The following is a 26612-nucleotide window of genomic DNA, read 5'->3' as shown; positions in this document are numbered from 1 at the left end:
GCACACAATTAGCCCAGGGTCGTCCGGGTCCCATCGCGCTCTAGCGACTCCTGTGGCGGGCCGGGCGCATGCACGCTGACACTGTCGCCAGAACATCTCCTTATTCAAGGAATTTTCTTAATTTTTACTATTTTCTACATTCTAGAAAAATAGTGAAGAGATGAAAACTATGAAATAACACCATCGGAATCACGTACTAACCAAAAAAAAAAAAAAGTGTTTAACAAATGAAAATATATTTTATATTTGAGATTCTTCAAATAGCCACCCATTGCCGTGATGACTGCTTTGCACACTCTTGGCATTCGCTCAACCAGCTTCATGAGGTGGTCACCTAGAATCCATTTCAATTAACAGGTGAGCCTTAAAAGTTACAAGTTCATTTGTGGAATATCTTTCCTTCTTAATGCGTTTGAGCCAATCAGTTGTGTTGTGACAACGTATGGGATGGTAAACAGAAGATATACCAAATAGGGTTAACACCAAGTCCATATTATGGCAAGAACAGCTCAAATAAGCAAAGACAAACGACAGCCCATCATTATTTTAAGACATGAAGGTCAGTCAATATGGAACATTTCAAGAATTTTCTAAGTTTCTTCAAGTGCAGTTGTTGCAAAAACCATCAAGCGCTATGATGAAACTGGCTCTCGTGAGGACCCCCACAGGAATGGAAGGCCCAGAGTTACCTATGCTACAGAGGATAAGTTCATTAGAGTTACCAGCCTCAGAAATTGCAGCCCAAATAAATGCTTCACAGAGTTCAAGTAAAACATCAACTGTTCAGAGGAGACTGCGTGAATCAGACCTTCATGGTCGATTTGCTGCAAAGAAACCACTACTAAAAGACACCAATAAGAAGAAGAGACTTGCTTGGGCCAAGAAATACGAGCAATGGACATTAGACCGGTGGAAATTTGTCCTTTGGTCTGGAGTCCAAATTGGAGATTTTTTTTGTTCCAACCGCTGTGTCTTTGTGAGACGCGGTGTGGGTGAACGGATGATCTCTGCATGTGTATTTTCCACCGTGAAGCATGGAGGAGGTGTTATGGTGTGGGGGTGCTTTGATTGTGACACTGTGTGATTTATTTAGAATTCAAGGCACACTTAACCAGCATGGCTACCACATCTGGTTTGGGCTTAGTGGGACTATCATTTGTTTTTCAACAGGACAATGACCCAACACACCTCCAGGCTGTGTAAAGGCTATTTTACCAAGAAGGATAGCGATGGAGCGCTGCATCAGATGACCTGGCCTCCACAATCTCCCGACCTCAACGAACTTGAGAAGGTTTGGGATGAGTTGGTCCATAGAGTGAAGAAAAAGCAGCCAACAAGTGCTCAGCATTGGTGGGAACTTTCTCAAGACCATTGGAAAAGCATTCCAGGTGATGCTGGTTGAGGGAATGCCAAGAGTGTGCAAAGCTGTCATCAAGGCAAAGGGTGGCTATTTAAAGAATCTCAAATATAAAATATAGATTTAGATTTGTTTAACACTTTTTTGGTTACTACATGATTCCATATGTGTAATTTCATAGTTTTGATGTCTTCACTATTATTCTAGAATGTAGAAAAAAAAAACTTGAATGAGTACGTGTTCTAAAACTTTTAACCGGTAGTGTATGTAAAAAAGAGAGATGGATATGGTAGAATTGCAGACAGCCCATGAAAACACAGGAGACTTGGGTATCTCATATTAAAATAATCTTTTGAACAGAGGTTATTGGGACATACAGTTTATGGCCTTTGTATAAGTGTCTCTCTAGTGTTCTATACCTGAATGATGTCTCCAAAAGGGGCCAGACTCCTTTTCGACACTGGGGACACTGTAGCACCTTCATGAAGAATGTCCCGCTAGCTGGAGAACCCCAGGGAGGGTTGTTCCTCAGGATGCTGTGGAGAACCGTGCGGAACTCGCTGAGAAAGAAAGGCTTGGCATCCCCCTGGATGGGGAAAGAGGAGCTAAAGGTAGCCAGGGAATCAGGTTTCGATTTTTTTACAATGGACAACAAACAGTTTGTGTGGTCTTTACGTGGAGAGCGTGACGCATGAGGGGCTGGAGGAATGGGGCTGGGGGGAGCTGTCCTGGCAGCAGGTACAACTGGAGCTCCTCTAGGGCTTGGGTGAATAAACCACATTCAGTGAGGCTCTGCACGTTGCTGAAGTTGGCTACAGCAGTCTACAAAATAGAGAGAGATGGACAATGGCGTGAGAAGTTGGGGCGGAGAAAGAGAAGGACGTCAGAAGTTCATCAGGTCATCTCGGTAACTGTCATCTATTGCCTACTTGAATATGAACTTAGGAAATGTGAAAAAGAACTACATGGCCGTTTATAATAGCAATCGGAAGAAAATCCACTTGGGAAGGCGCCGGTGGGACAGTGAGAGACTACCTTTAATAGGTCTGCCAATCACGCTTCACCAATCAACTGACAGCATTGGTTAAATCAGGTGACCCGGATATGATGCGTCTATGCACAAAATGTCACCTTTCAGTGAGGCGCCTGACATAAAGGAAATTGAATGACCTGATCTCCTTTGACGAGTCGCACACTCATTTTACAGTTGTATAATACGCATGTATGGTAGATGTATTACTACGCTTTGAGCAGATCTGCATACCTGAGCGAACGGTCCGGGGGCATAGTAGCTCAGGATATCTGGGAGTCTTTTCCGCTCCTGCATGAAACGAGCCATCCACAATGTCACACATGAAGTCATTAAAATGACGACTGAAAAAGTTGTACGACTGACATGGGTTTTCACCCAGAAAAACAATGATTGGAAACCTTGCGATTCATTGCTAAACATAGACGGATTTGAAAAGACCTGCCACTCACCCCTATTTGAGAAATGTAGTCCCTGGCCTCGCTCTCCAGCTCTGAAAAGTCTGTGGAGAGAGCGTCATTGGCCTCCCGTGTCTCCTCTGGCTGGCCCTCTGTCCAGGTTAAACCCATATCAGAACACACGTTCTCCTGAAGACGAGACAAGGCACTTAGATTGTGCCTTATTATACAAGCCTTTCACTGGGTGTAATTGTTAATTGCTAATCATCCGACATCTACGTAGACATTTACCCCAAAAAGATGCAGGGCAATGTGTTCTATGGAGTAGCACGGTGCATTGTGGGCCTTCACATGCTCTGCGACATGTTTTGTCAACACGCGTGTCACATCAGCATGGGAGGGAGGAGGGTACGAGTACACATTGGCCTTCCCAGCTTTTAGGATTCTGAAAAAAATGTTAATGATAAATTAAGTGACAGGTGTGTCTGATATTTGATGTAGCAAATACAGTACACAACATTTACATGTCTAAGCATGAGGTTTGAGGTCAATTCATTTCAAGACAATTCTGTAGGCTTGGCCCTAATTTGTGTCACCTGGAGCTGCATGGAAAATGTTCCAGGGACAAAAGGTCAATGCCCAAGGACTAGTCAGCCCTTCCCCCTCTGAGGGGCCAAAATGTATCTCTATGTTACAGTATCCAGAGGACTAGTGTGATGGATAATATATCATTATTCTATGCTTGGTCTCTATCTGAAACTTGTTCACTGAGAATAACTGATGCTATCTATATGGATGTATGATCTCTTACTTGTATCTGTACAGGGTGACCTCTGAATTACACTATCATGCAAAGGAGTTCTATTGTCTTCTCAGGAATTCTGTCTTATTTACATTGGTCTCATCCGCCGCACAAGCTCTTAGATGCTGTGACACCCTGTGGAGATTGGGCCTGGGAGTGTTTAGGTTACTGTAAACTTGGTATCGTTTGATTAGTCAATGGTGGTTTGTCTCGGGTTGAAAGGTTACACCTTCAGATGTTATAAATGGAAATGAATGCCTTTGTTCTCTCTCTTATCCTGTATCCAGTCCATGGAGGAAGGTTGTATGTTGAATTCTCATTTCCTAGAGTTCTAGGCCTCTGGCCTAGTGGGCATCTCTTTGTTCATGCTCTGTCCTGTAAGTTAACCTTAGGATCTACAGTGCCTTCGGGAAACTATTCAGACCCCTTGACTTTTTCCACACATTGCTACGTTACAGCCTTATTCTAAAATAGATTTTTAAAAACTTTTTCCATCAACCTACACACAATACCCCATAATGACAAAGCGAAAACAAGGATTTTGACAAAAACACCTTGTTTACATAAGTATTCAGAACCTTTGCTATGAGACTCAAAATTGAGCTCAGGTGCATCCTGTTTCCATTGATCATTCTTGAGATGTTTCTACAATTTGTTTAGAGTCCACCTGTGGTAAATTCAATTGATTGGACATGATTCGGAAAGGCACACACCTGTCTATATTAGGTCCCACAGCTGGCAGTGCATGACAGAGCAAAAACCAAGCCATGAGGTCAAAGGAATTGTCCGTAAAGCTCCGAGACAGGATTGTGTCGAGGCACAGATCTGGGAAGGGTACCAAAACATTTCCTGCAGCACTGAAGGTCCCCAAGAACACAGTGTCCTCCATAATTCTTAAATGGAAGAAGTAAGGAACCATCAAGACTCTTCCTAGCGCTGGTTGCCCAGCCAAACTGAGCAACCGAGGGAGAAGGGCCTTAGTCAGGGAGGTGACCAAGAACCCGATGGCCACTCTGTCAGAGCTCCAGACGGCCAACCATCTCTGCAACACTTCACCAATCTGGCCTTTATGGTAGAGTGGCGAAATGGATGCCACACCTCAGTAAAAGGCATATGACAGCCGGCTTGGAGTTTGCCAAAAGGCACCTAAAGGACTCTCAGACCATGAAAAACAAGATTCTCTGGTCTGATGAAAACAAGAATGAACTCTTTGGCCTGAATGCCAAGCAGCATGTCTGGAGGAAACCTGGCACCATCCCTACGGTGAAGCATGGTGGTGGAACCATCATGCTGTGGGGATGTTTTTCAGCGGCAGGGACTGGGAGACTGTCAGGATCGAGGGAAAGATAAACAGAGCAAAGGACAGAGAGATCCTTGATGAAAACCTGCTCCAGAGCGCTCAGGACCTCAGACTGGGGCGAAGGTTCACCTTCCAACACGACAACGACCCTAAGCACATAGCCAAGACAATGCAGGAGTGTCTTCGGGACAAGTCTCTGAATGTCCTTGAGTGGCCCAACCAGAGCCCGGACGGACCCAATCAAACATCTCTGGAGACCTGAAAACAGCTGTGCAGTGACGCTCCCCATCCATCCTGACAGAGCTTGAGAGAATCGCATAGAAGAATGGGATAAACTCCCCAAATACAGTTGTGCCAAGCTTGTAGTGTCATACTCAAGGATGTAATTGCTGCCTAGGGTGCTTTAAAGTACTGAGTAAAGGGTCTGAATATTTGTGTAAAAGCAATATTTTAGTTTTATATTTTTAATAAAATGTGCAAAAATGTCTAAACTTTTTTGCTTTGTCATTATGAGGTAGTGTGTGTAGATTGAGGGAAAAAAACTATTTAATACATTTTTGAATAAGGCTGTAACGTAACAAAATGTGGAAAAAGTCAAGGTGTCTGAATACTTTCCGAATGCACTGCATATGCTTGGAATGCCTTGTAATGCTTGTAACTTAAGCTTTATGCCTTGAATGTGAATCCATTCATTTTACAAATTCATTAAATACACATGTATTTAGAATACCATTCTCAGACATTTCTTAATTGTCTATTACTGTAACTCAAGCATAGTCTCCTGCATATTGCTAATTATCTATATGGAGTCAGACAAACATGTTAATAATATCATATATGCACACACACACACGTCATATTACTGCCCACTACAATTCTAAAGACCACCTTATGAGCATGTCTCTGCGAGTAGGCTCGTTGACCATCAGGAGGACCCTCCAGCCCTCGAAGGCCCCAGCCATGGCCCTGCTGGTCACCCTCTCCCTCCACACCTTCACTGGGTTAGAGGCCCCAGGGACTCCCCCCTTGGAGACAATGTCCAACTCATAGGGCGCCTCTGGCAGCCACGAACCATTCTTAACGGAGTCAAAAATATATTCTGGAGTCACGATCCATTTGCCTGAGAGAGAGGGAAGAGAAACGACAAACACCACAAAAAAAAAAATGCTACTTCTGAAAAGTCCATGAGAGTATTAAGCTGTAGAATCCCAATATAGTCTACACAAGCTGACTTTGTCAAGACTTGCTACCTAATACACTGTGTAAAAAACATTCGGAACACTTTCCTAATATTGAGTGCCACCCCCTTTTGCCCTCAGAACAGCCTCAATTCGTAGAGGCATGGACTACAAGGTGATGAAAGCGTTCCACGGGGACGCTGGCCCATGTTGACTCCAATGATTCCCACAGTTGTGTGAAGTTGGCTGGATGTTCCTTGGGCGGTGGACCATTCTTGATACACACAGGAAACTGTAGAGCGTGAAAAACTCAGCAGCGCTGCACCTGGCACCTACTACCATACCCCATTCAAAAGCACCTACATATTTTGTATTGCCCATTCAATAAGGGATCATAGCTTTTACCTGGTCAGTCTGTCATGGAAAGTGCAAGTGTTCCTAATGTTTTGCACACTCAGTTTATCTAACACCTAGTAAGTGTAATGCTTACGTTAATCCTAACTTACCTCCTGCACAGGCTGCCATGAACTTCTCACTCGGCAGCTCACGGGTGACAACCAGATGGGTAATTCCGTCTTTATATACCTGGAAAATCAACACATCTGCTTTAACTCAACCAAGGCAAACCATCATTTTTTTAGTGGCATTGAAAATATCCTATGTGGTCGGCCAACTCAAAAGGTCAGCAACAAAGTTCTAAACTGACCAGTGACCGTTCTTGCTGTGACCTTCCTGCAGAGTCTGGGCGGGGATAAAGGGATACGAACTTTGCAGCACATTGTGTGCCCCTGAGACTGGAGGCAAATGTACAGTAACTATAATAAGAGCCAATTGAGGGCAAGGATAAAATGACAGAGTCAAAAATACATCCCAACATCAGAAACCAATTAAGGTCATTTTTCAGGACTAATCACCCACTGTTAATCTTTTCCTCAATGAACTGTCTTGACAGTGACAGGTGTTATCCAGCTCTCATAATGGCAGTCTCACAGCCTGGCCTTTGGTGCTATTTTCCCACTTATAAAAGGGAGAGTGAGGGTTGAGAGTGAAAGCCTGTAGCTATGATGTCAACACTTACAGAGCCACCAATGTACTTTCCACCCAGTTGAATGATTCCATGGAGCAACTTTCCCTTCTTCTGAAGATTCTTGATCCCAGACACTTGGAACACATGCTTGGTGTCCACCATCCTGATAAAAGACAACACATGGAGACCAGTCTACTATAAATTAAGTCACGCCTTGCTTGAGTAGAAATAACAGTAAAGCAAGCTAGCAAGACTGTCCTTTACATTTGCAACACACGTTTTCAATGGGTATCTGAACTGCAGATAACTAGCCAGTTAGCTAGTTAGTTGAGAACGTCAGTGGGATTTCAGCATGATGTAGAAACCAATAGAACGCCCGAGGGAAGTTCATATTGCACTTTCATTAAGTCCCTGGATATGTCAGTAAGACTGGCTAGCTAAACACTGTACAGTAGTTATCTAGTAGGTACTAGTTAGGTTAGTGTTTAACTCAAAACAATATACCGATAACGTTAAAGTACCTTGGCTTGTGCATGTGACGTCCACACTGGCCCTAGCGCCAAAATTCAGACGCCATGACCAGACTTGACAGTCGATACCATTTTACGAGCCGTCAATATTTTATTTCTCTAGACTGACATTTGATTCATTCAACAACATGTTGCTATATTTATCAAAACTACAATTAAATCGTGCATATTGGTTAATGAACTAGCTACATATTTGACTATCACTGAGCAAAATATAGTTGTTTTGCCACCCTTGTGCTAAGAAGAAAATACTCCGATCTTGACAGTAAACTGCACTAGTGGGGGGGATGCACGACACGGTTTTTTTTTAAAACACACATTATTTTAACATTGCATGATTGAATTAATGAGAAGCAAATTCCTAAATTATGAATTTCATAACAAATTAAATGATGCATGGGTATCACGTCTCAAAACCGTTGAATATAAAAAAAAATATTAACCAAATCCCCCACCCATCATGCCTGAAACTTGGAGCATTCCGACCTGCGGAAGTATTCCCTTGGTTGCTTCCGGGTGGTTGTTACAGACGCTTTGTGGATAATTCAGATTAGTTACAATGGAGCAGATTGTAACAGATTTTCATTGACTGCAAACAAAACGCTCTGATCGAGAGGTGTGTAGCCTATCGTCTATTTATATGTATATTTCAAACGTTTCCATAGCCTTGTAGGCGTGTAAAAACGTTAATAGGTTGTGTATCCTCAGCATGCAGGATTCTTAATCGTTTTAAGCTCTTTTGGCCAATGCAGAGTAACGTTAGTCTGTAATGTATCCAATTCTCTTTCTGGTATGGCTACATGGGGACCAATCAATGGGACCAAGGGACAACATGACAGGCTGAGACAAGCGAAATACATGCCTCTGACTGTACCCATGGTCAGTTTATTAAATTACGATTTAGGAGAAGAAATACGGTCTCATTGGGCTTTGTATGCCTATGTTCACTATATTGCCCTCCTTGACTTGAAATAGGCTCACGGCTGTAGGATACTAGATAGGGGATTTTGAAGAAGTAGCCTAATGGGATTATGATATTGATGGCTGTCTCTTGGTAACAAAGAAATTGATTAAAAGCCATCAGTACTTTATAGCTTCTAACTTGTATTTTGTTGTATCTAAACCTGACACTGAAAACAGGCAAAAGTGTTTGCAGGCCGTTCTATTATTCGGCTCTGACCTCACATGTGAGCTAATAGAGATAGGCTAAACTGTTCAGGGCGCAATCTGGCATTAGTGCATCCATTTTTAGACTTTTAAATTAATTATAGCCATTAGTTATTGAAGAATATAACATAAAAACATAAAAGCCTCGTGAGCTTAGTTCAACTGTCTTACCCCATCAGAACCCAAAATATAAGTTTGTTTAACTCAATTATTGGTTCACAATGTTGTAAAAAAAAAACAAAAAAAACACTGTAGGCCATAGTTTATCAAATCAAATGTTATTTGTTACATGCGCCAAATACAACAGGTGTAGACCTTTACATTTTACATTTACGTCATTTAGCAGACGCTCTTATCCAGAGCGATTTACAAATTGGTGCATTCACCTTATGATATCCAGTGGAACAACCACTTTACAATAGTACATCTATATCTTTTTTTGGGGTGGAGGGTTAGAAGGATTACTTAATCCTATCCCAGGTATTCCTTAAAGAGGTGGGGTTTCAGGTGTCTCCGGACTCCGCTGTCCTGGCGTCGTGAGGGAGCTTGTAATACTTTAATGCGTTCATTAATTTTAAAAGTAGTATTACACATTGATTACACAATCACTCGTATTTCATATGTCACAACGATTCATCGATACGTATGCTATGATGCTAGTAAAGTTGTCTCACGCACCTACAGTGCTGGTCATTTAAAAAAAGCTAGCTATCTCATGGATGCAAACAATGTTCTCCCCCAAAAACATAGCAAAACGACAATCTGTTTCAGTAGCTATAGTTAGCTAGCTAACTACATAGCTAGGTGTCATCTAAAATAACCCTAATTTATAAGACAGTTTTAATTTGATTAATGGTTGTTGGAACCATCTATGTGAAGCTAGCTACAAAAAGGATTAGTCACAATAGTGGACTCCGCGGTTCGCCTTCAAAATAAAAGTATGTCATTGACAGTGATGCAAACGCATACAAATAGTAGAAGTATGCCTTAATTTAATAGATCGTGCTAAATGAGGTTTGAATGTTGTTATATAGAATCAACAAAGACAATAATTTGTTAATTTGACAAAAATGTGTTGAAATCACACTGGATGTATTATACTTTAGAACTGTATTGGGGGCCTACTTATTCTCACCGTACAGCCTTGCATATGGATTGTGGATCAATTACATGGTGTTTCAGTCTACTCAGTGACACCCAGAAAACATTAGCATTGTAGCTCTTATTGCGGGACTCAAACAACTGAATTGAGACACATGTATTGTCAACCTATGTGTATTGAACAGTATTCCAGAGGAAAACAATACTGTGTGGATGTTTTGGAGTCTGATAACTCTGAGGAGGATGTTGGGGAAAAATATATTGGGTATTGAGTAGACTGATACCCCATTTCATTGATCCCCAATCCTTAGGTAAAGCTGTACAGTGCAATATGAATGTCCATACACACAATAGGATGACTGGGGAGGTGACTTCACACAGTCACAGTCCAGCAATAAGAGCGACAACGCTAATACTTACTGTGAAATGTTTACTTACAAGCCCTTTAACCAACAATGCAAAAATAGAGTTAAGAAAAAATGTATTAAATAAACTAAAATATATTTTAAAAACTAAGTAACAATAAAATAACAGTAGCGAGGCTATCTACTGGTGTACCGTTACCGAGTCAATGTGCGGGGGTAGTTTAGTCGAGGTAATTTGTACATGTTGGTAGAGGTAAAGTGACTACGCATAGATAATAAACAGCGAGTAGCAGCAGTGTAAAAATAAAGGGGGTGGGGGGTCAATGCAAATAGCTCGGATAGCCATTTGATTAATTGTTCGGCGGTCTTATGGTTTGGGGTTAGAAGCTGTTAAGGAGCCTTTTGGACCTAGACTTGGTGCTCCAGTACCGCTTGCCGTGCGGTAGCAGAGAGAACAGTCTATGACTTGGGTGGCTGGAGTTTTTGACAATTTTTTGGGCCTTTCTCTGACACCGCCTAGTTTCTAGGTCCTGGATGGCAGGAAGCTTGTCCCCGGTGATATGTATGCACTACCCTCTGTAGCGCCTTATGGTCATATGCCGAGCAGTTGCCATACCAGGCGGTGATGCAACCAGTCAGGATGTTCTCAATGGTGCAGCTGTCAAACCTTTTGAGGATCTGGGGACCCAATGCAAAATCTTTTCATTGTCCTGATCGGGAAAATGCGTTGCGCCATAGGCCTTTGAATTTGAGAGTTTTTACATTTCTCCAGCCCCATCTCTCAGCTGTTCACCAAAAAGAAAAGTGGCTGGGTGGCACTTTATTGTTGTTTGAATCCCAGATTTCCCCTTTAATAGAAGGCCTTTTATAGTAATGGCTAATGCTGTGTTTGTAACCAAGTGGGAAGATGGCCATCTTTTTTTGTGACCTAATTAATTGCCAAATTTGTCATTGTCTATCTTACGCACAGTACCAGTCAAAAGTTTGGACACACCCACACCCAGTAGCCGTCCTTTGCCTTGATGACAGCTTTGCACACTCTTGGCATTCTCTCAACCACCTTAATGAGTTAGTCACCTGGAATGCATTTCAATTAACAGGTGTGCCTTGTTAAAAGTGAATTTGTGGAATTTCTTTCCTTAATGCATTTGAGCCAATCAGTTGTGTTGTGACAAGGTAGGGGTGGTATACAGAATATTTGGTAAAAGTCCATTTTATGCCGAGAACAGCTCAAATAAGCAAAGGGAAATGACAGTCCATCATTAGTGTAACACATGAAGGTCAGTCAATCAGGAACATTTCAAGAACTTTGAAAGTTTCTTCAAGTGCAGTTGCAAAAACCATCAAGCGCTATGATGAAACTGACATTCATGAGGACCGCCACAGGAAAGGAAGACCCAGAGTAACCTCTGCTGCAGAGGATTAGTTCATTAATGTTAACTGCACCTCAGATTGCAGCCAAAATAAATGCTTCACAGAGTTCAGGTAACAGACACATCTCAACATCAGCTGTTCAGAGGAGACTGCGTGAATCAGGCCTTCATGGTCGAATTGCTGCAAAGAAACCACTACTAAAGGACCCCAATAATAAGAAGAGACTTGCCTGAGCCAAGAAACATGAGCAATGAACAGTGGAAATCTATCCTTTGGTCTGATGATTCCAAATTTGAGATTTTTGCTTCCAACCACTGTGTCTTTGTGAAACTCAGAGTAGGTGAATGGATGATCTCTGCATGTGTGATTCCCACTGTGAAGCATGGAGGAGGAGGTGTGATGGTGTGGGGGTGCTTTGCTGTCTTTGATTTATTTAGAATTCAAGGTACACTCAACCAGCATGGCTACCACAGCATTCTGCAGCAATACGCTATCCTGCTATTAGTGGGACTATCATTTGTTTTTCAACAGGACAATGACCCAAAACACACCTCCAGGCTGTGTAAGGGCTATTTGACCACGAAGGAGAGTGATGGAGTCCTGCATCAGATGACCTGGCCTCCACAATCACCCGACCTCAACCCAATTGATATGGTTTGTGATGAGTTGGACCGCAGAGTGAAAGAAAAGCAGCCAACAAGTGCTCAACATATGTGGGAACCACAGCCACTTTTCTTTGGAAAAGTGGGAACGACAGCCACTTTTCTTTGGAAAAGCATTCCTCATGATGCTTGTTGAGAGAATGCCAAGAGTGTGCAAAGGTGTCATCAGGGCAAATAAAGGGTGGCTACTTTGAAAAATCGCAAATATATTTTGTTTTTTTAACACTTTTTTGTTGTTTTTTAACACATATGATTCAATATGTGTTATTTCATAGTTTTAATGTCTTCACTATTATTCTACCATGTAGAAAATAGTAAAAATAAAGAAAAGCCCTTGAATGAGTAGGTGTGTCTAATTTGGACTGGTACTGTATATTTTTCAAATAATGACTCCCTGGGATAAAGTAACATGTCTCACAACCAAGAGGCATGGTAGGAAGGCGCTTTACAACAGTCTTTCAGGTGAAGCCAGGTGTTTTATTTACAGCAAGGTGATAGCGGTAGGCAGTTCAGAACACCTTCCTAATCTTGAGTGTTCATTTTGTTCTTCATGGCATGGTGAATATCTAGCTTGTGCTTCACCTGTGGAGAACAATGAAAGGTGAAAAGAGACCCAGTACACTGCATTGTGTGCTATCATGTGAATTATTTGACTATTTGACAACTTTTATATGACTTACCTGGCCTGGGAGACACATCGTATTCTGTTTCAGGAAGATTTTTACAGCAATGAGCATAAATGCACGTTGGTACCAATGGAGCAGAAGGGAACTTGGGAAAAAGTCTCTGAGATTGGTCTCAAACCAGTTGATACTTTTTTTCTTATGAATTCTGAAGGGGTCACAGCACCAATGTCTATTTTAATTGATGAAATGTATTTTCTATGATCGTCTTATCTTTCAAACTTTTTTCTAGTGACCCCAGAGGTTCTTCTTCTATGGTGTTATGGTGGTCCACAAACATATATTAGAGGTGCATGCCGCCACCCACTGTGCGGGGTAGTATACAATATATATTTTTAAGTATATTGTTCTCAAATAATTAACAAAAGGCAAAAATCTATGTAATTCTTCAGTCAGATTTAAATGTCAACTCCGATCCCCACAGGCTCTGGTGCAGTGAAGTTGGCAGTGAAGTCCTGGAGAGCCAAAAACCTTTCAACCGCAGATACAATTATGGCCAGTTTCTTGGACTTCTTGTTCGTTTGGGAAGTACAATTAATCACATGCACAATAAATGCCGCATATTCTACCTTCTTCACTATCAGCATATCAGTTTCCCTCAACTGTTTAATGACACTGAATCTCCATAGGCTGCGGGGGCATCCACCGCCATATCTTCAGCTCCAGTCTCGTTCAACTACAGTATTTTGCATGCCTCTGTGTGGAAGACCTCCTGTACAGCCCTGACCCTTGCCACTTCAAACTCCTTTACCCTAACTGGGCACTCTGGGGAATTGTGAATGTGATTTTTCAGCACAATTGCAATGCAGTAAATCTTCAGATTCTTCATCAACATTACTTCCGGACACACAATTCCAGCAGAACAACAGCTTGGACACGAAAACTCTCACCGCGTATCTCACATATCCCAGCTTCACATGTGAAAGGAGAAACTCTTTGCCAATAATACCGACAGGCTTTCCTCTTTTCTTCCATCCACTATGCGGTTCAGACAGTGCGCTCCAACTACTCCTGGGATTGTCCTTGTAAACCACGAGGCCTCAACATCCATCGTGACGCCAGAGATGATTCCTTTTAATGGTGCTCCACTTCAAAAATCTACATTTCCCATCTACATTGCCCATCTACATCTGCCCCATACAGTGCCTTCAGAAAGTATTCATACCCCTTGACTTATTCCACATTTTGTTGTGTTGAAGCTTTAATTGATAATGGATTAAATTGAGGTTTTTCTCTCACCCATCTACACACAATACCCCATAATGATAAAGTGAAAACATGTTTTTAGAAATTTTTGCAAATTTATTGAAAATTAAATACAGAAATATCTAATTTACACAAGTATTCACACCCCTGAGTCAGTACTTTGTTGAAGTGCATTTAGCAGTGATTACAGCTGTGAGTCTTTCTGGGTAAGTCTCTAACAGCTTTCCACACCTGGATTGTGCAATATTTGCCCATTATTCTTTTAAAATTCCTCAAGCTCTGTCAAATTGATTGTTGATCATTGCTAGACAACCATTTTTAGTTTTTTTTCAAGTAGATTTAAGTCAACACTGTAACTTGGCCACATTCAGTGTCTTCTTGCTAAGCAACTCCAATGTAGATTTGGCATCGTGTTTTAGGTTATTGTCCTGCTGAAAGGTGAATTCATGTCCCAGTGTCTGGTGGAAAACCAAATGAACCAGGTTTTCCCCTAGGAATTTTTCTGTGCTTAGCTCCATTCTGTTTTTTTTTTAAATCCTGAAAAACTCCCCAGTCCTTAATGATTACAAGCATACCCATAACATGATCCAGCCACCACTTTGCTTGAAAAATGGAGAGTGGTACTCAGTGATGTGTTGTATTGGATTTGCTACAAACATAAAACTTAATCAGGACAAAAAGTGGATTGCTTTGCCACATGTTTTGCAGTATTACTTTAGTGCCTTTTTGCAAGTAGGATGCATGTTTTTGAATATTTGTATACTGTACAAGCTTCCATATTTTCACTCTGTCAATTGGGTTAGTATTATGGAGTAACTACAATGTTGTTGATCCATCCTCAGTTTTCTCCTATCACAACCATTAAATTATGTAACTGTTTTAAAGTCATCACTGGCCTTAATGGTGAAATCCCTTAGTGGTTTCCTTCCTCTCTGGCAACTGAGTTAGGAAGGACGCCTGTATCTTTGTAGTGACTGGGTGTATTCATACACCATCCAAAGTGTAATTAATAACTTCACCATGTCTGCTTTTTGTATGTTTACCCATCTACCAAGATGTGCCCTTTTTTACAAGGCATTGGAAAACCTCCCTGGTCTTTGTGGTAGAATCTGTGAAATTCACTGCTGGATTGAGGGACCTTACAGATAATTGTATGTTTGGGGTACAGAGATTAAGTAGTCATTAAAAAATAATGTTAAAAACTTATTGCACACAGAGTGAGTACATACAACTAATTATGTGACTTAAGCACATTTTTACCCTTGAACGTATTTAGGATTGCCATAGCCTGGGTTCAATACTTATTGACATTTCACCACATTTCAAGACATTTCACCTTTTCATTTTTTTTGTAAAAAAACCCAACATAATTCTACTTTCACGTTGTGGGGTAATGTGTGTAGGCCAGCGACAGAAGACTCATTTTAATCAATTTTAAATTCAGGCTATAACACAACAAAATGTGGAAAAGCCAAGGGGTGTGAATACTTTTTAAAGGCACTGTAGGTTGATGTAGAGCTATAATGCCTTCTCGTTCTACTCTTTCGACACACAATAGGTCAAAACAACTTCGGGTAACTCTGACCTACTCCACTTTTCCTAATGCATCCTTTACCATCCTCAATACTTGAAACGGATCCTCCCAACAAGTGTAATTGTTAGTGAATTGTATTCCAACCCCAAAATGATGCTGATTTACAACTTTAGCCCTTTATTCCCCATTTTCCGTTGTCACTGTCTTCCACTCTTGACCCCAGAGGTTATTCTCAGGTCTTACTTTTTATAGTAACCAGGGTGACTGGTGAAGTAAAACAATCACAGTAAGGTACTTAGTTGTTACCCCGAAACTATTTGATATTGAGATAAAATTGGCTGCGGTGGACCTTTTAATATTTTAAATGTTGAATAAATTAATGTTACTTTTTTGGGGGGTGTATACTTCATATTTTAGGGCACACTATAAGGACTATAATGACACCAATATGTTGTCTGTATCATGTATGATTCACGGATCATAGGGTCTTACAGGAGCAAAAGGGCCTAATATGGCCACTTTCATCATGATTTTAACACATTGTTTATGATACAAATGTAAAGCATGTCAAACATCCTCCTTCCCTTGAAGTTTCTATGTGAGAATTTCCAGAACAATCTGAACAATCTGACCCCTTCCTCTAAAACAGACTGGCATGAATCAAATCAAATTGTATTTGTCACATGCGCCGAATACAACAGGCGTAGACCGTGAAATGCTTACTTTCAAGCCCTTAACCAACAATGTAGTTCAAGAAATAGAGTTAAGAAAATAAACTAAAGTAAAAAAATAAAATCAAAAAGTGACACAAGAAAATCACGTGACAATATCGAGGCTACATATGCAGGGGGTATCGGTATCAAGTCAATATGCAGGGGGTATCGGTATCAAGTCAATGTGCCGAGGGGGGGGGGGGGGGGGGGGGTCAATGTAGTTAGTCCGGATGGCCATTTGCTTAATTGTTCAGCTGTTAAGAACCCTTTTGGACCTAGACTTGGCGCTCTGGTACCGCTTGCTGTGCGGTAGCAGAGAGAACAGTCTATGACTTGGGTGACTGGAGTCTTTGACAATTTTTTGGCCTTCCTCTGACATTGCCTAGTACATAGGTCCTGGATGTCAGGAAGCTTGGCCCCAGTGATGTACTGGGCCGTACGCACTACTCTCTGTAGCGCCTTACGGTCAGATGCCGAGCAGTTGCCATTCCAGGCTGTGATGCAACCAATCAGGATGCTCTCAATTGTGCAGCTGTATACATTTTTGAGGATCTGGGGACCCATGCCAACTTTTTTTGGTCTCCTGAGGGGGGAAAAGGTTTTGTCATGCCTTCTTCACAACTGTCTTGGTGTGTTTGGACCATGATAGTTCGTTGGTGATGTGGACACCACGGAACTTGAAACTCTCGACCCGCTCCACTTCAGCCCTGTTGATGTGGAGACCTGTTCGGCCCTCCTTTTCCTATAGTCCATGAGCAGCTCCTTTGTATGCTCACATTGAGGGAGAGGTTGTTGTCCTGGCACCAAACTTCCAGGTCTCTGACCTCCTCCCTATAGTCTGTCTCATCGTTGTCTGTGATCCGGCCTACCACTATTGTGTCATCAGCAAACTTAATGATGGTGTTGGAGTCGTGCTTGGCCACGCAGTCGTGGGTGAACAGGGAGTACAGGAGGGGACTAAGCACGCACCCCGAAAGGGCCCCGGTGTTGAGGATCAGCATGGCAGATGTGTTGTTGACTACCCTTACCACCTGGGGACGACCCATCAGGAAGTCCAGGATCCAGTTACAGGAGGAGGTTTTTAGTCCCAGGGTCCTTAGCTTAGTCATGAGCTTTGTGGGCACTATGGTGTTGAACGCTGAGCTGTAGTCAATGAACAGCATTCTCACATAGATGTTCCATTTGTCCAGGTGGGAAAGGGCAGTGTGGACTGCGATTGAGATTGCGTCATCTGTTGATCTGTTGGGGCGGTATGCGAATTGGAGTGGGTATAGGGTTTCCGGCATGATGGTGCTGATGTGAGCCATGACCAGCCTTTCTAAGCACTTCATGGCTACCAACGTGAGTGCTATGGGGCGGTAATAATTTAGGCTGGTTACTTTTGCTTTCTTGGGCACAAGGACTATGGTGGTCAGTTTGAAACATGCAGGCATTATAGACCCGGTCAGGGAGAGGTTGAACATTTCAGGTTAGACTCTTGCCAGTTGGTCCGGGCAGAGATTTGAGTACCTTTCCTGCTAATCTGTCTGGGCCCACGGCTTTGTGAATGTTGTCCTGTTTAATTAAAGGTCTTGCTCACATCGGCTACGGAGAGAATGATCACACAGTCATCCGGAACAGCTGGCGTTCTCATGCATGCTTCAGTGTTGCTTGCCTCAAAGCGAACATAAAAGGCATTTAGCTCATCTGGTATGTTCGCGTCACTGGGCAGCTGGCGACTGGGTTTCCCTTTGTAGTCCGTAATAGTTTTCAAGCACTGCCACATCCAATGAGCGTCAGAGCCAGTGTAGTAGGATTCAATCAATCTGGTTGGGGTATGTACATACGTACGTATGGTCACTGTGGGGACAACATCGTCGATTCACTTATTGATGATGCCGGTGACAGAGGTGGTGTATTCCTCAATGCCATTGGATGAATCCTGGAACATGTTCCAGTCTGTGCTAGCAAAATAGTCCTGTAGCTTAGCATCAGCATTTGACCACTTCCGTATTGAGCGAGTCACTGGTACTTCCTGCTTTAGTTTTTGCTTGTAAGCAGGAATCAGGAGGATAGAATTATGGTCAGATTTGCCAAATGGAGGGCGAGGAAGAGCTTTGTATGAGTCTCTGTGTGTGGAGTAAAGGTGGTCTAGATTATTTTTTTCCTCTGTTTGCACTTGTGACATGCTGGTAGAAATGAGGAAAAACAGATTTAAGTTTGCCTGCATTAAAGTCCTCGGCCACTAGGAGTGCCCCTTCTGGATGATCATTTTCTTCGGTCATACCAACTCACATCTCTCTAAAATACTTCACAGTATGACACTCTTAATCAGTGGAATGGCATTCCCAATCTAAATTATCAGCACAGAACCAAATAGCCCATCAAATCCATCAACTCAAAAAAATACAGAACTCTTACATTTATATTCTATACCCCTGTGCCAAACTCGGTGCCTCGACTCTAGGCCCTCGGGCTCCCGAGCGGCGCAGCAGTTTAAGACATTGCATCTCAGTGCTAGAGGTGTCACTACAGACCCTGGTTCTATTTCAGGCTGTATCACAACCTACCGTGATTGGGAGTCCCATAGGGCGGCACAAAATTGTCTCAGCGTCGTCCGAGTTAGGGTTTGGCCGGGGGAGGCCATCATTGTAAATAACAATTTGTTCTTAACTGACTTGCCTAGTTAAATAAAGGTTAACTTAAAATAATGAAAAAATGAATGTGTAAACAATCCAGCGTGCCCCCTCCCCCTAGGACCAGGAAGCGCACAGCAGATACAGTAGATGCTAAGAGGGATCCTCGGGATGCTCCTACCCCGACACCAACCATAGCCTGTCCATAGCGTGAATTAAACTGCTTCTCCAAACACTATAATGACTGATTTTAATTCCATGTAGCCTACTTTGATGCTATGTAATAGCAGCCTACAAATAGGCCTACTTAGATATTTCCACAGCATATAGGAAACGTTTAAGCATAAATTTGGTAGTAGGTAGACAATCAAATTAATGCAAGGGAGAAATAATGAGGAACATGAATCAACTCAATTTCGACCTGTATTTTGAGGCCTTGTGAAGCACAGTTACAGTGTTTTCATAGCTGCTTCTGGGAACACATTAGATTATTTTCTAAAATGTTTTGATGTCAAAATATGTACGTGTTTAATTTATTGTTTCTTTAAAAGAGGATGTTAGGTGCCCTCTTTTAAACAGTGTTGACTTTAACTTGACATGCTCTAAGTGGCTTTAAAATGCCAGCCTGGGGACGAGCTGCTAAATATTTCAGAACAATCTCTAACTGGGATTGTGTGAGAGGAGACTGCTACTGTAGATTCTCTCTGAGTGCTCTGAGTATACGTCTGCCCCAGTCAACCCAGTGCAGCAGTCAAAAATACACTGGGGCTCCTCAACATCTGCTTTCAAAATAGATAATGACAACACAAAGGATATCTACTGCTTCTGCTGCTAATGAGGCCCTGTGTGGTGACAATGTGAACCTGACACTCTCCCTTAACTCTCACGTGTACCACACACACACGCGTTGATGCACATCCTGTGTGACACACTATCATCACCAGCCTCCACCACACACGCTCTCTCCCATATAATTACACCGTCGAGTTCCTAATCCGCCGATTGAAAACCTACACGTCTCCAGAAGTCTCTCAATATACTCCCTCCCAGACAGAGTGCACGGATGATATGGGGAAGGAGAGGGGGTGAGGGGAGGATGAGGGAGGGAGGGAATAATCAAGTACAAGCTTAACTGCAGAGACTGTCAAGTGAAGAAAATAATATTTGTCCAGCTGGACAGGCCTCCCTTTGTGCGGGCTAAATGAATGTTGAGCTTTCTGTCTGGCGTGTCAGGGTGGTAGGCCTACGTACGGCAGGCTGTTTGGACTTTGACAGGGATTATTAAAATCACAGCAGATGAAGGGGAGAGGAGTGTGAGAAAGCCAAATTGACACTGACACTCTCCATTACATTCCATTTGACTCATGATGACGGTGTTGATATGGGCCGAGCCCCACCAGCGCATGATTGGCTGTTCGAGGATGTGTTAAGCACCGAGGGGGCGTCATACTGAGGTGAACCGAGATGGATTGTTTATTTAAAGCCTGTAGTGAAGAGTCCCCTTTCTTGTTAGTTATTTTTTTACCTATTATTTATTTTTTAACGTTAACTGGTTGTAGTGTCACTGTCTGATAATACTTAGAAGCTATGCATTTTGATCAGGGGTCCCCCTACTGTAAGTGGAACAGAGGACAGGGATGAGGCGGAACATATTTAAGTTGCCTCTTGTTTCAGGTGCAGTTGATTTACGGCTCCTGATAACAATCTTGTTTGAGGAGAAATCAAATTACCATGTCTCATATGTTATGGTGGTGTGTGTGTGTGTGTGTGTGTGTGTGTGTGTGTGTGTGTGTGTGTGTGTGTGTGTGTGTGTGTGTGTGTGCGCGCGCACGTGTGTTTGGAGGGGGTCCATCCATGGTCTATTTGATAAAATATCTTTGAATGTGATGGCTTCATTTTGTTACATTCATTATTTACTGTGTACATAATGGATTCAATAAGAACTAAACAAGAGACCTATTGATTTTTTTTTCTCCAAGAAAAACATCCATTGAACCAAAGCATTTTTAGTCTGTGATACTGACAATGTCTTGTTTGTTGTTTTTGTGAGAAAATACATTTTCCATTATTCTCCGTTCGTTCTCACTCTCCTTCTTCTCTCTCGCTCTGCCTCAGGCAGGATGGAATGGCAGGGGGACCTTCCACAGGATCATGCCTTTGTAGAGCTCCTGCTTCCTGGGCTTCCCAGCGAGCTGGATATCCAACAGCTGCTCCGAGACACAGAGGACAAACTCAAACTCAATGCCTGCAGGTCAGTGTCTCTCAGGACCACCATAACTAGGACCCAGAGTGTCTAGTTTGAGTGTCTAGTTTGAGAAACAGATGCCTCACAAGTCCTCAACTGGCAGCTTCATTAAATAGTACCAGCAAAACACCAGTGTCAACGTCAACAATGAAGAGGCGACTCCGGGATGCTGGCCTTCTAGGCAGAGTTCCTCTGTCCAGTGTCTGTGTTCTTTTGCCCATCTTAATCTTTTATTTTTATTGGCCAGTCTGAGATAAGGCTTTTTCTTTACAACTCTGCCTAGAAGGCCAGCATCCCGGAGTCGCCTCTTCACTGTTGACGTTGAGACTGGTGTTTTGCGGGTACTATTTAATGAAGCTGCCAGTTGAGGACTTGTGAGGCGTCTGTTTCTCAAACTAGACACTCTAATGTACTTGTCCTCTTGCTCAGTTGTGCACCGGGGCCTCCCACTCCTCTTTCTATTCTTGTTAGAGCCAGTTTGCGCTGTTCTGTGAAGGGAGTAGTACACAGCGCTATACGAGATCTTCAGTTTCTTGGCAATTTCTCGCATGGAATAGCCTTCATTTCTCAGAACAAGAATAGACTGACGAGTTCCAGAAGAAAGGCCTTTGTTTCTGGACATTTTGAGCCTGTAATTGAACCCACAAATGCTGACGCTCCAGATACTCAAGTAGTCTAAAGAAGGACAGTTTTATTGCTTCTTTAATCAGGACAACAGTTTTCAGCTGTGCTAACATAATTGCAAAAGGGTTTTCTAATGATCAATTAACACAGGAGTGATAGTTGCTGATAATGGGCCTCTGTATGCCTATGAAAGTATTCCATAAAAAAATCTGCCATTTCCAGCTACAATAGTGTCACGTCCTGGCCAGTATATAAGGTTAATTGTTTTGTAGTTTGGTCAGGGCGTGGCAGGGGGTATTTGTTTTATGTGGTTCGGGGTGTTGTGTTTGTGTAAAGGGTGTTTGATTTAGTATTTCCGGGTTTTGGTTTATGTTTAGTTAATTCTAGGGTTAGTCTAGTGTGTGTGTTTCTATGTTTGGTTGATTGGGGTTGGGACTCTCAGTTGAAGGCAGGTGTTGTCTATCTGCCTTTGATTGAGAGTCCCATATATTAGGGTGTGTTTGTATGTGTTATTTGTGGGTGATTGTTCTGTGTTTTGCCTTGTGCCTTACCAGACTGTTTTTGTTGATCGTTCGTGTTTTGTTATTTTGTACGTTCATTTTGAAGATAATTAAAAATCAAGATGAGCATTCACGTACCTGCTGCGTTTTGGTCCTCATTCACCGACAACAACTGTGACAAATAGTCATTTCCAACATTAACAATGTCTACACTGTATTTCTGATCAATTTGATGTTATTTTAATGAACAGAAAATGTGCTTCTCTTTAAAAAACATGGACATTTCTAAGTGACCCCAAACTTTTGAACGGTAGTGTATATTCAGTTGAAGTCGGAGGTTTTCATACACTTTAGCCAAGTACATTTAAACTCAGTTTTTCACAATTCCTTACATTTAATCCTACTAAAAATTCCCTGTCTTAGGTCAGTTAGGATCACCACTTTATTTTAAGAATGTGAAATGTCCGAATAATAGTAGAGAGAATGATTTATTTCAGCTTTTCTTTCCTTCATCACATTCTCAGTGGGTCAGAAGTTTACATACACTCAATTACTATTTGGTAGCATTGCCTTTAAATTGTTTAACTTGGGTCAAATGTTTCGGGTAGCCTTCCACAAGCTTCCCACTATAAGTTGGGTGAATTTTGGCCCATTCCTCCAGACAGAGCTGGTGTAACTGAGACAGGTTTGTAGGCCTCCTTGCTCACACTCGCTCTTTCAGTTCTGCCCACAAATTTTCTATAGGATTGAGGTTAGGGCTTTGTGATGGCCACTCTAATACCTTGACTTTGTTGTCCTTAAGCCATTTAGCCACAACTTTGGAAGTATGCTTGGGGTCATTGTCCATTTGGAAGACCCATTTGCGACCAAGCTTTAACTTCCTGACTGATGTCTTGAGATGTTGTTTCAATATATCCACATAATGTTCCTACCTCATGATGCCATCTATTTTGTGAAGTGCACCAGTCCCTCCTGCAGCAAAGCACCCCCACAACATGATGCTGCCACCCCCGTGCTTCACAGTTGGGATGGTGTTCTTCGGCTTGCAAGCCTCCCCTTTTTCCTCCAAACATAACGATGGTCATTATGGCCAAACAGTTCTATTTTTGTTTCATCAGACCAGAGGACATTTCTCCAAGAAGTACGATCTTTGTCCCCATGTGCAGTTACAAACTGTAGTCTGTCTTTTTTATGGCGGTTTTAGAGCAGTGGCTTCTTCCTTGCTGAGTGGCCTTTCAGGTTATGTCGATATAGGACTCATTTTACTGTGGATATAGATATTTGTACCTGTTTCCTCCAGCATCTTCACAAGATCCTTTGCTGTTGTTCTGGGATTGATTTGCACTTTTCGCACCAAACTACGTTCATCTCTAGGAGACAGTACGCGTCTCCTTTCTGAGCGGTATGACGGCTCAGTGGTCCCATGGTGTTTATACTTGCGTACTATTGTTTGTACAGATGAACGTGGTACCTTCAGGCGTTTGGAAATTACTCCCAAGGATGAACCAGACTTGTGGAGGTCTTCAATTTTTTTCTGAGGTCTTGGCTGATTCTTTTGATTTTCCCATGATGTCAAGCAAGGAGGCACTGAGTTTGAAGGTAGGCCTTGAAATACATCCACAGGTGCACCTCCAATTGACTCAAATGATGTCAATTAACGTATCAGAAGCTTCTAAAGCCATGACATAATTTTCTGGAATTTTCCAAGCTGTTTAAAGGCACAGTCTACTTAGTGTATGTAAACTTCTAACCCCTTGGAATTGTGATACAGTGAATTATAAGTGAAATAATCTGTCTAAACAATTGTTGGAGAAATTACTTGTGTCATGCACAAAGTAGATGTTCTAACCAACTTGCCAAAGGTATAGTTTGTTTACAAGAAATTTGTGGAGTGGTTGAAAAACAAGTTTTAATGACTCCAACCTAAGTGTATGTAAACTTCCGACTTCAACTGTATGTATTTTTTTTTGGGGGGGGGGGCTTGCCTGTTTTGCATGTTATTTTGACGTTAAATACGAGTCACATATCAGTTTGCAAACAATGCAAAAAAAAAATAAGATATAATTGAGTTAATAAAGCCGCATACAAACATGTTCTCTTTTTTTGTTTTCTTGAGTAAAGCAGCTCCAAAATGCAGGTGTTTCAGCCTAGCTCAGTGCTTTCTGTGGTGTTGGAGCAAGCCAACAGAAAATAGGAGCGTTGCGCCGTGATTGGCTCAGTGTTCTGTCACTCATGGGGACACTATGTCACGGCCAAGTAGTAAGGGTAGACATCAACATTCAAGCCCTGTGGCTCCTGCCATAGAATTTCATTACTAGTACCCTTCCAAGAAGGCTCAGGTCATTGGTCACAGATAAAATTACGTCAAATCACGTTATATGTACAGTAGCTTTGATTGTACTGATCATGTCAACATCTTACTTTCAAAATCTTAGCTAGCAGTCATCATCATGAATCAATTTGACAATCTACTGGCAAATACTTTTTAATCCTTGTCATATGAAGAGAAATAATGACGAGAAATTATAGATTAAATTTATTGTTGCTCATCGGCCATTGGACATAAACATTACACAACAAGTTGGAAATCACAAATTCAACAATGAGGGGTTTGGAAGGAATCGTTGACAATGGCTAACTGCAAGGATTGCAACTGGGAAGCCGTGAATAAACAAGCTCAGACTGGGAAAATACGTTTTGAACGGCCATCCATATCCAACTCGGAATTGTAAATCCGGCCTCTTTCTCTTTCTTTGATGACAAATTTTGGTTACGAAGGACCGCCGCGCCACCTTCCTGTTCAAGTGAGCACATCACAACAAGGTGAGCCTAAAAATGTCTTATATGCTGCTGCATAAATTATGTTATATGCCAGGGAGATATGTATACTGTCGCTAAGAAAGGCATACTAAGTGTATGTTGTGTAGTAAGCTGTTAGTAGCCCATGTGCCTCACCCTAATAATTTGGTCTATTTACACCTCTTAATTTTGCCTAATGTTACTGTTCTGACTCAGTGGTGCACATGTAGCCTATAACCAGTTTTTGAGAAATGTAATCATCGAATATTGTAAGAGCTTTCATTGTCTGCTTATATGCCCCTATATTGTCTGCTTATATGCCCTTATATGGTTCTGACTTGGTGTACAGGGAAATCACTGTAAGAACGGCCCATGTTCTGAATTCTGTCGCTGTACATTTCAAAAGTGCTGAACAAATAGATATATACGTCTGTCCTGGCTCGCTCATTAATGTCTTAATCGAAATTACGGATCGCCTCTTATCTGCTTGTCGTCCCCTTATGCAATAGTTTGTACATCTCAATTGTCAGTAGAAACTACATTTTTTTAAGCAAGTCAGCCATATCAGCTATGTTTTTTGAAAATCCAGTAAATGAGGCTGAATGAATTGTTTCGCTGCCAGACAAGGTTTCACTGCCAGACAAGGCTCCGCTGATAGCCAGGTGTAGCAGTGGTAAGGTGTTGGGACTGCTGTTGGGACTCAGCTGTTGGGACAGCTTTATGTAGGCCCTAGCAGTTTGTGGGCGTCGTTTGTCACCGTTATAGTGCAAAAATCACCACTGCTGCTTAGTGACATCACCAGGCGGTAAATTACTTAATAGACCAATAAGAAAGAGAGTTCCAAACCTCTCTGCCAATAACAGCTAGTTTGGATTTTGACAGGGATTATCAGTATTCCCCTGCACTCAGACCACTTCCAGACAGTCCGAGCAAAATTCTTGCTTGAGAAATTGCTCTTGCTAAAAAGCAATTTTTGTAAGGTACATAATTGTTACCCAGAAATGATTTGATATTGAGATAAAAAAAAACAGCTGCATTGGGCCTTTAACATTGAGAAGACTCTACAACAAGGTCTGGCCTTGTAGCATTCCAACTCTGTTGTAAGTTTAATATTTTAGCACGTTTGTCACGTCCTGACCATAAAGTGCTCTTATTTTCTATGGTAGAGTAGGTCAGGGCGTGACTGGGGGGTTTATTCTAGTTCCATTTTTCTATGTTGGTTTCTAGTTTCTTTTTTCTATGCTGGGGTTTTTGTATGATTCCCAATTAGAGGCAGCTGGTCATTGTTGTCTCTAATTGGGGATCATATTTAAGTAGTTGTTTTTCCCACCTGTGTTTGTGGGAGATTATTTTGAGTTAGTGCATGTTGCACCGCTGTCGTCACGGTTTGTTGTTTGTTATT

The 26612-nt window shown here is 42.0% G+C and overlaps 2 protein-coding genes across 3 annotated transcripts in view; one reads left to right on the top strand and one right to left on the bottom strand.

Annotated features, from left to right (window-relative positions):
• Window positions 1–7913, bottom strand: part of slf1 (SMC5/6 complex localization factor 1) — a 37080-nt gene extending 29167 nt beyond the window's left edge. The window contains exons 1-9 of one of the 2 annotated variants that reach the window (XM_014160880.3): window positions 7614–7913; window positions 7144–7255; window positions 6572–6650; window positions 5776–6007; window positions 3077–3230; window positions 2840–2974; window positions 2622–2678; window positions 2033–2179; window positions 1777–1943 (exon numbers count right to left, since the gene is read on the bottom strand). In XM_014160880.3, coding sequence (XP_014016355.3) covers window positions 1777–1943; window positions 2033–2179; window positions 2622–2678; window positions 2840–2974; window positions 3077–3230; window positions 5776–6007; window positions 6572–6650; window positions 7144–7255; window positions 7614–7627 — 1097 coding nt within the window. In that variant the 5' untranslated portion in view covers window positions 7628–7913. The remainder of the gene's footprint in view (window positions 1–1776; window positions 1944–2032; window positions 2180–2621; window positions 2679–2839; window positions 2975–3076; window positions 3231–5775; window positions 6008–6571; window positions 6651–7143; window positions 7256–7613) is intronic. The other variant, XM_014160879.3, reaches the window with a different exon arrangement.
• A 221-nt stretch (window positions 7914–8134) lies between these two features.
• kiaa0825 (KIAA0825 ortholog) overlaps window positions 8135–26612 on the top strand; it is a 155456-nt gene continuing 136978 nt past the window's right edge. Inside the window, exons 1-2 of the mRNA XM_014160881.3 lie at window positions 8135–8238; window positions 21158–21293. Coding sequence (XP_014016356.3) covers window positions 21163–21293 — 131 coding nt within the window. The 5' untranslated portion in view covers window positions 8135–8238; window positions 21158–21162. The remainder of the gene's footprint in view (window positions 8239–21157; window positions 21294–26612) is intronic.

Source organism: Salmo salar, chromosome 20, assembly GCF_965601325.2.
Source record: "Salmo salar chromosome 20, fSalSal1, whole genome shotgun sequence".
Classification (NCBI taxonomy): domain Eukaryota; kingdom Metazoa; phylum Chordata; class Actinopteri; order Salmoniformes; family Salmonidae; genus Salmo; species Salmo salar.
Note: the sequence above shows the minus strand (reverse complement) of the source record. Positions and strands in the feature narration are given on the sequence as shown.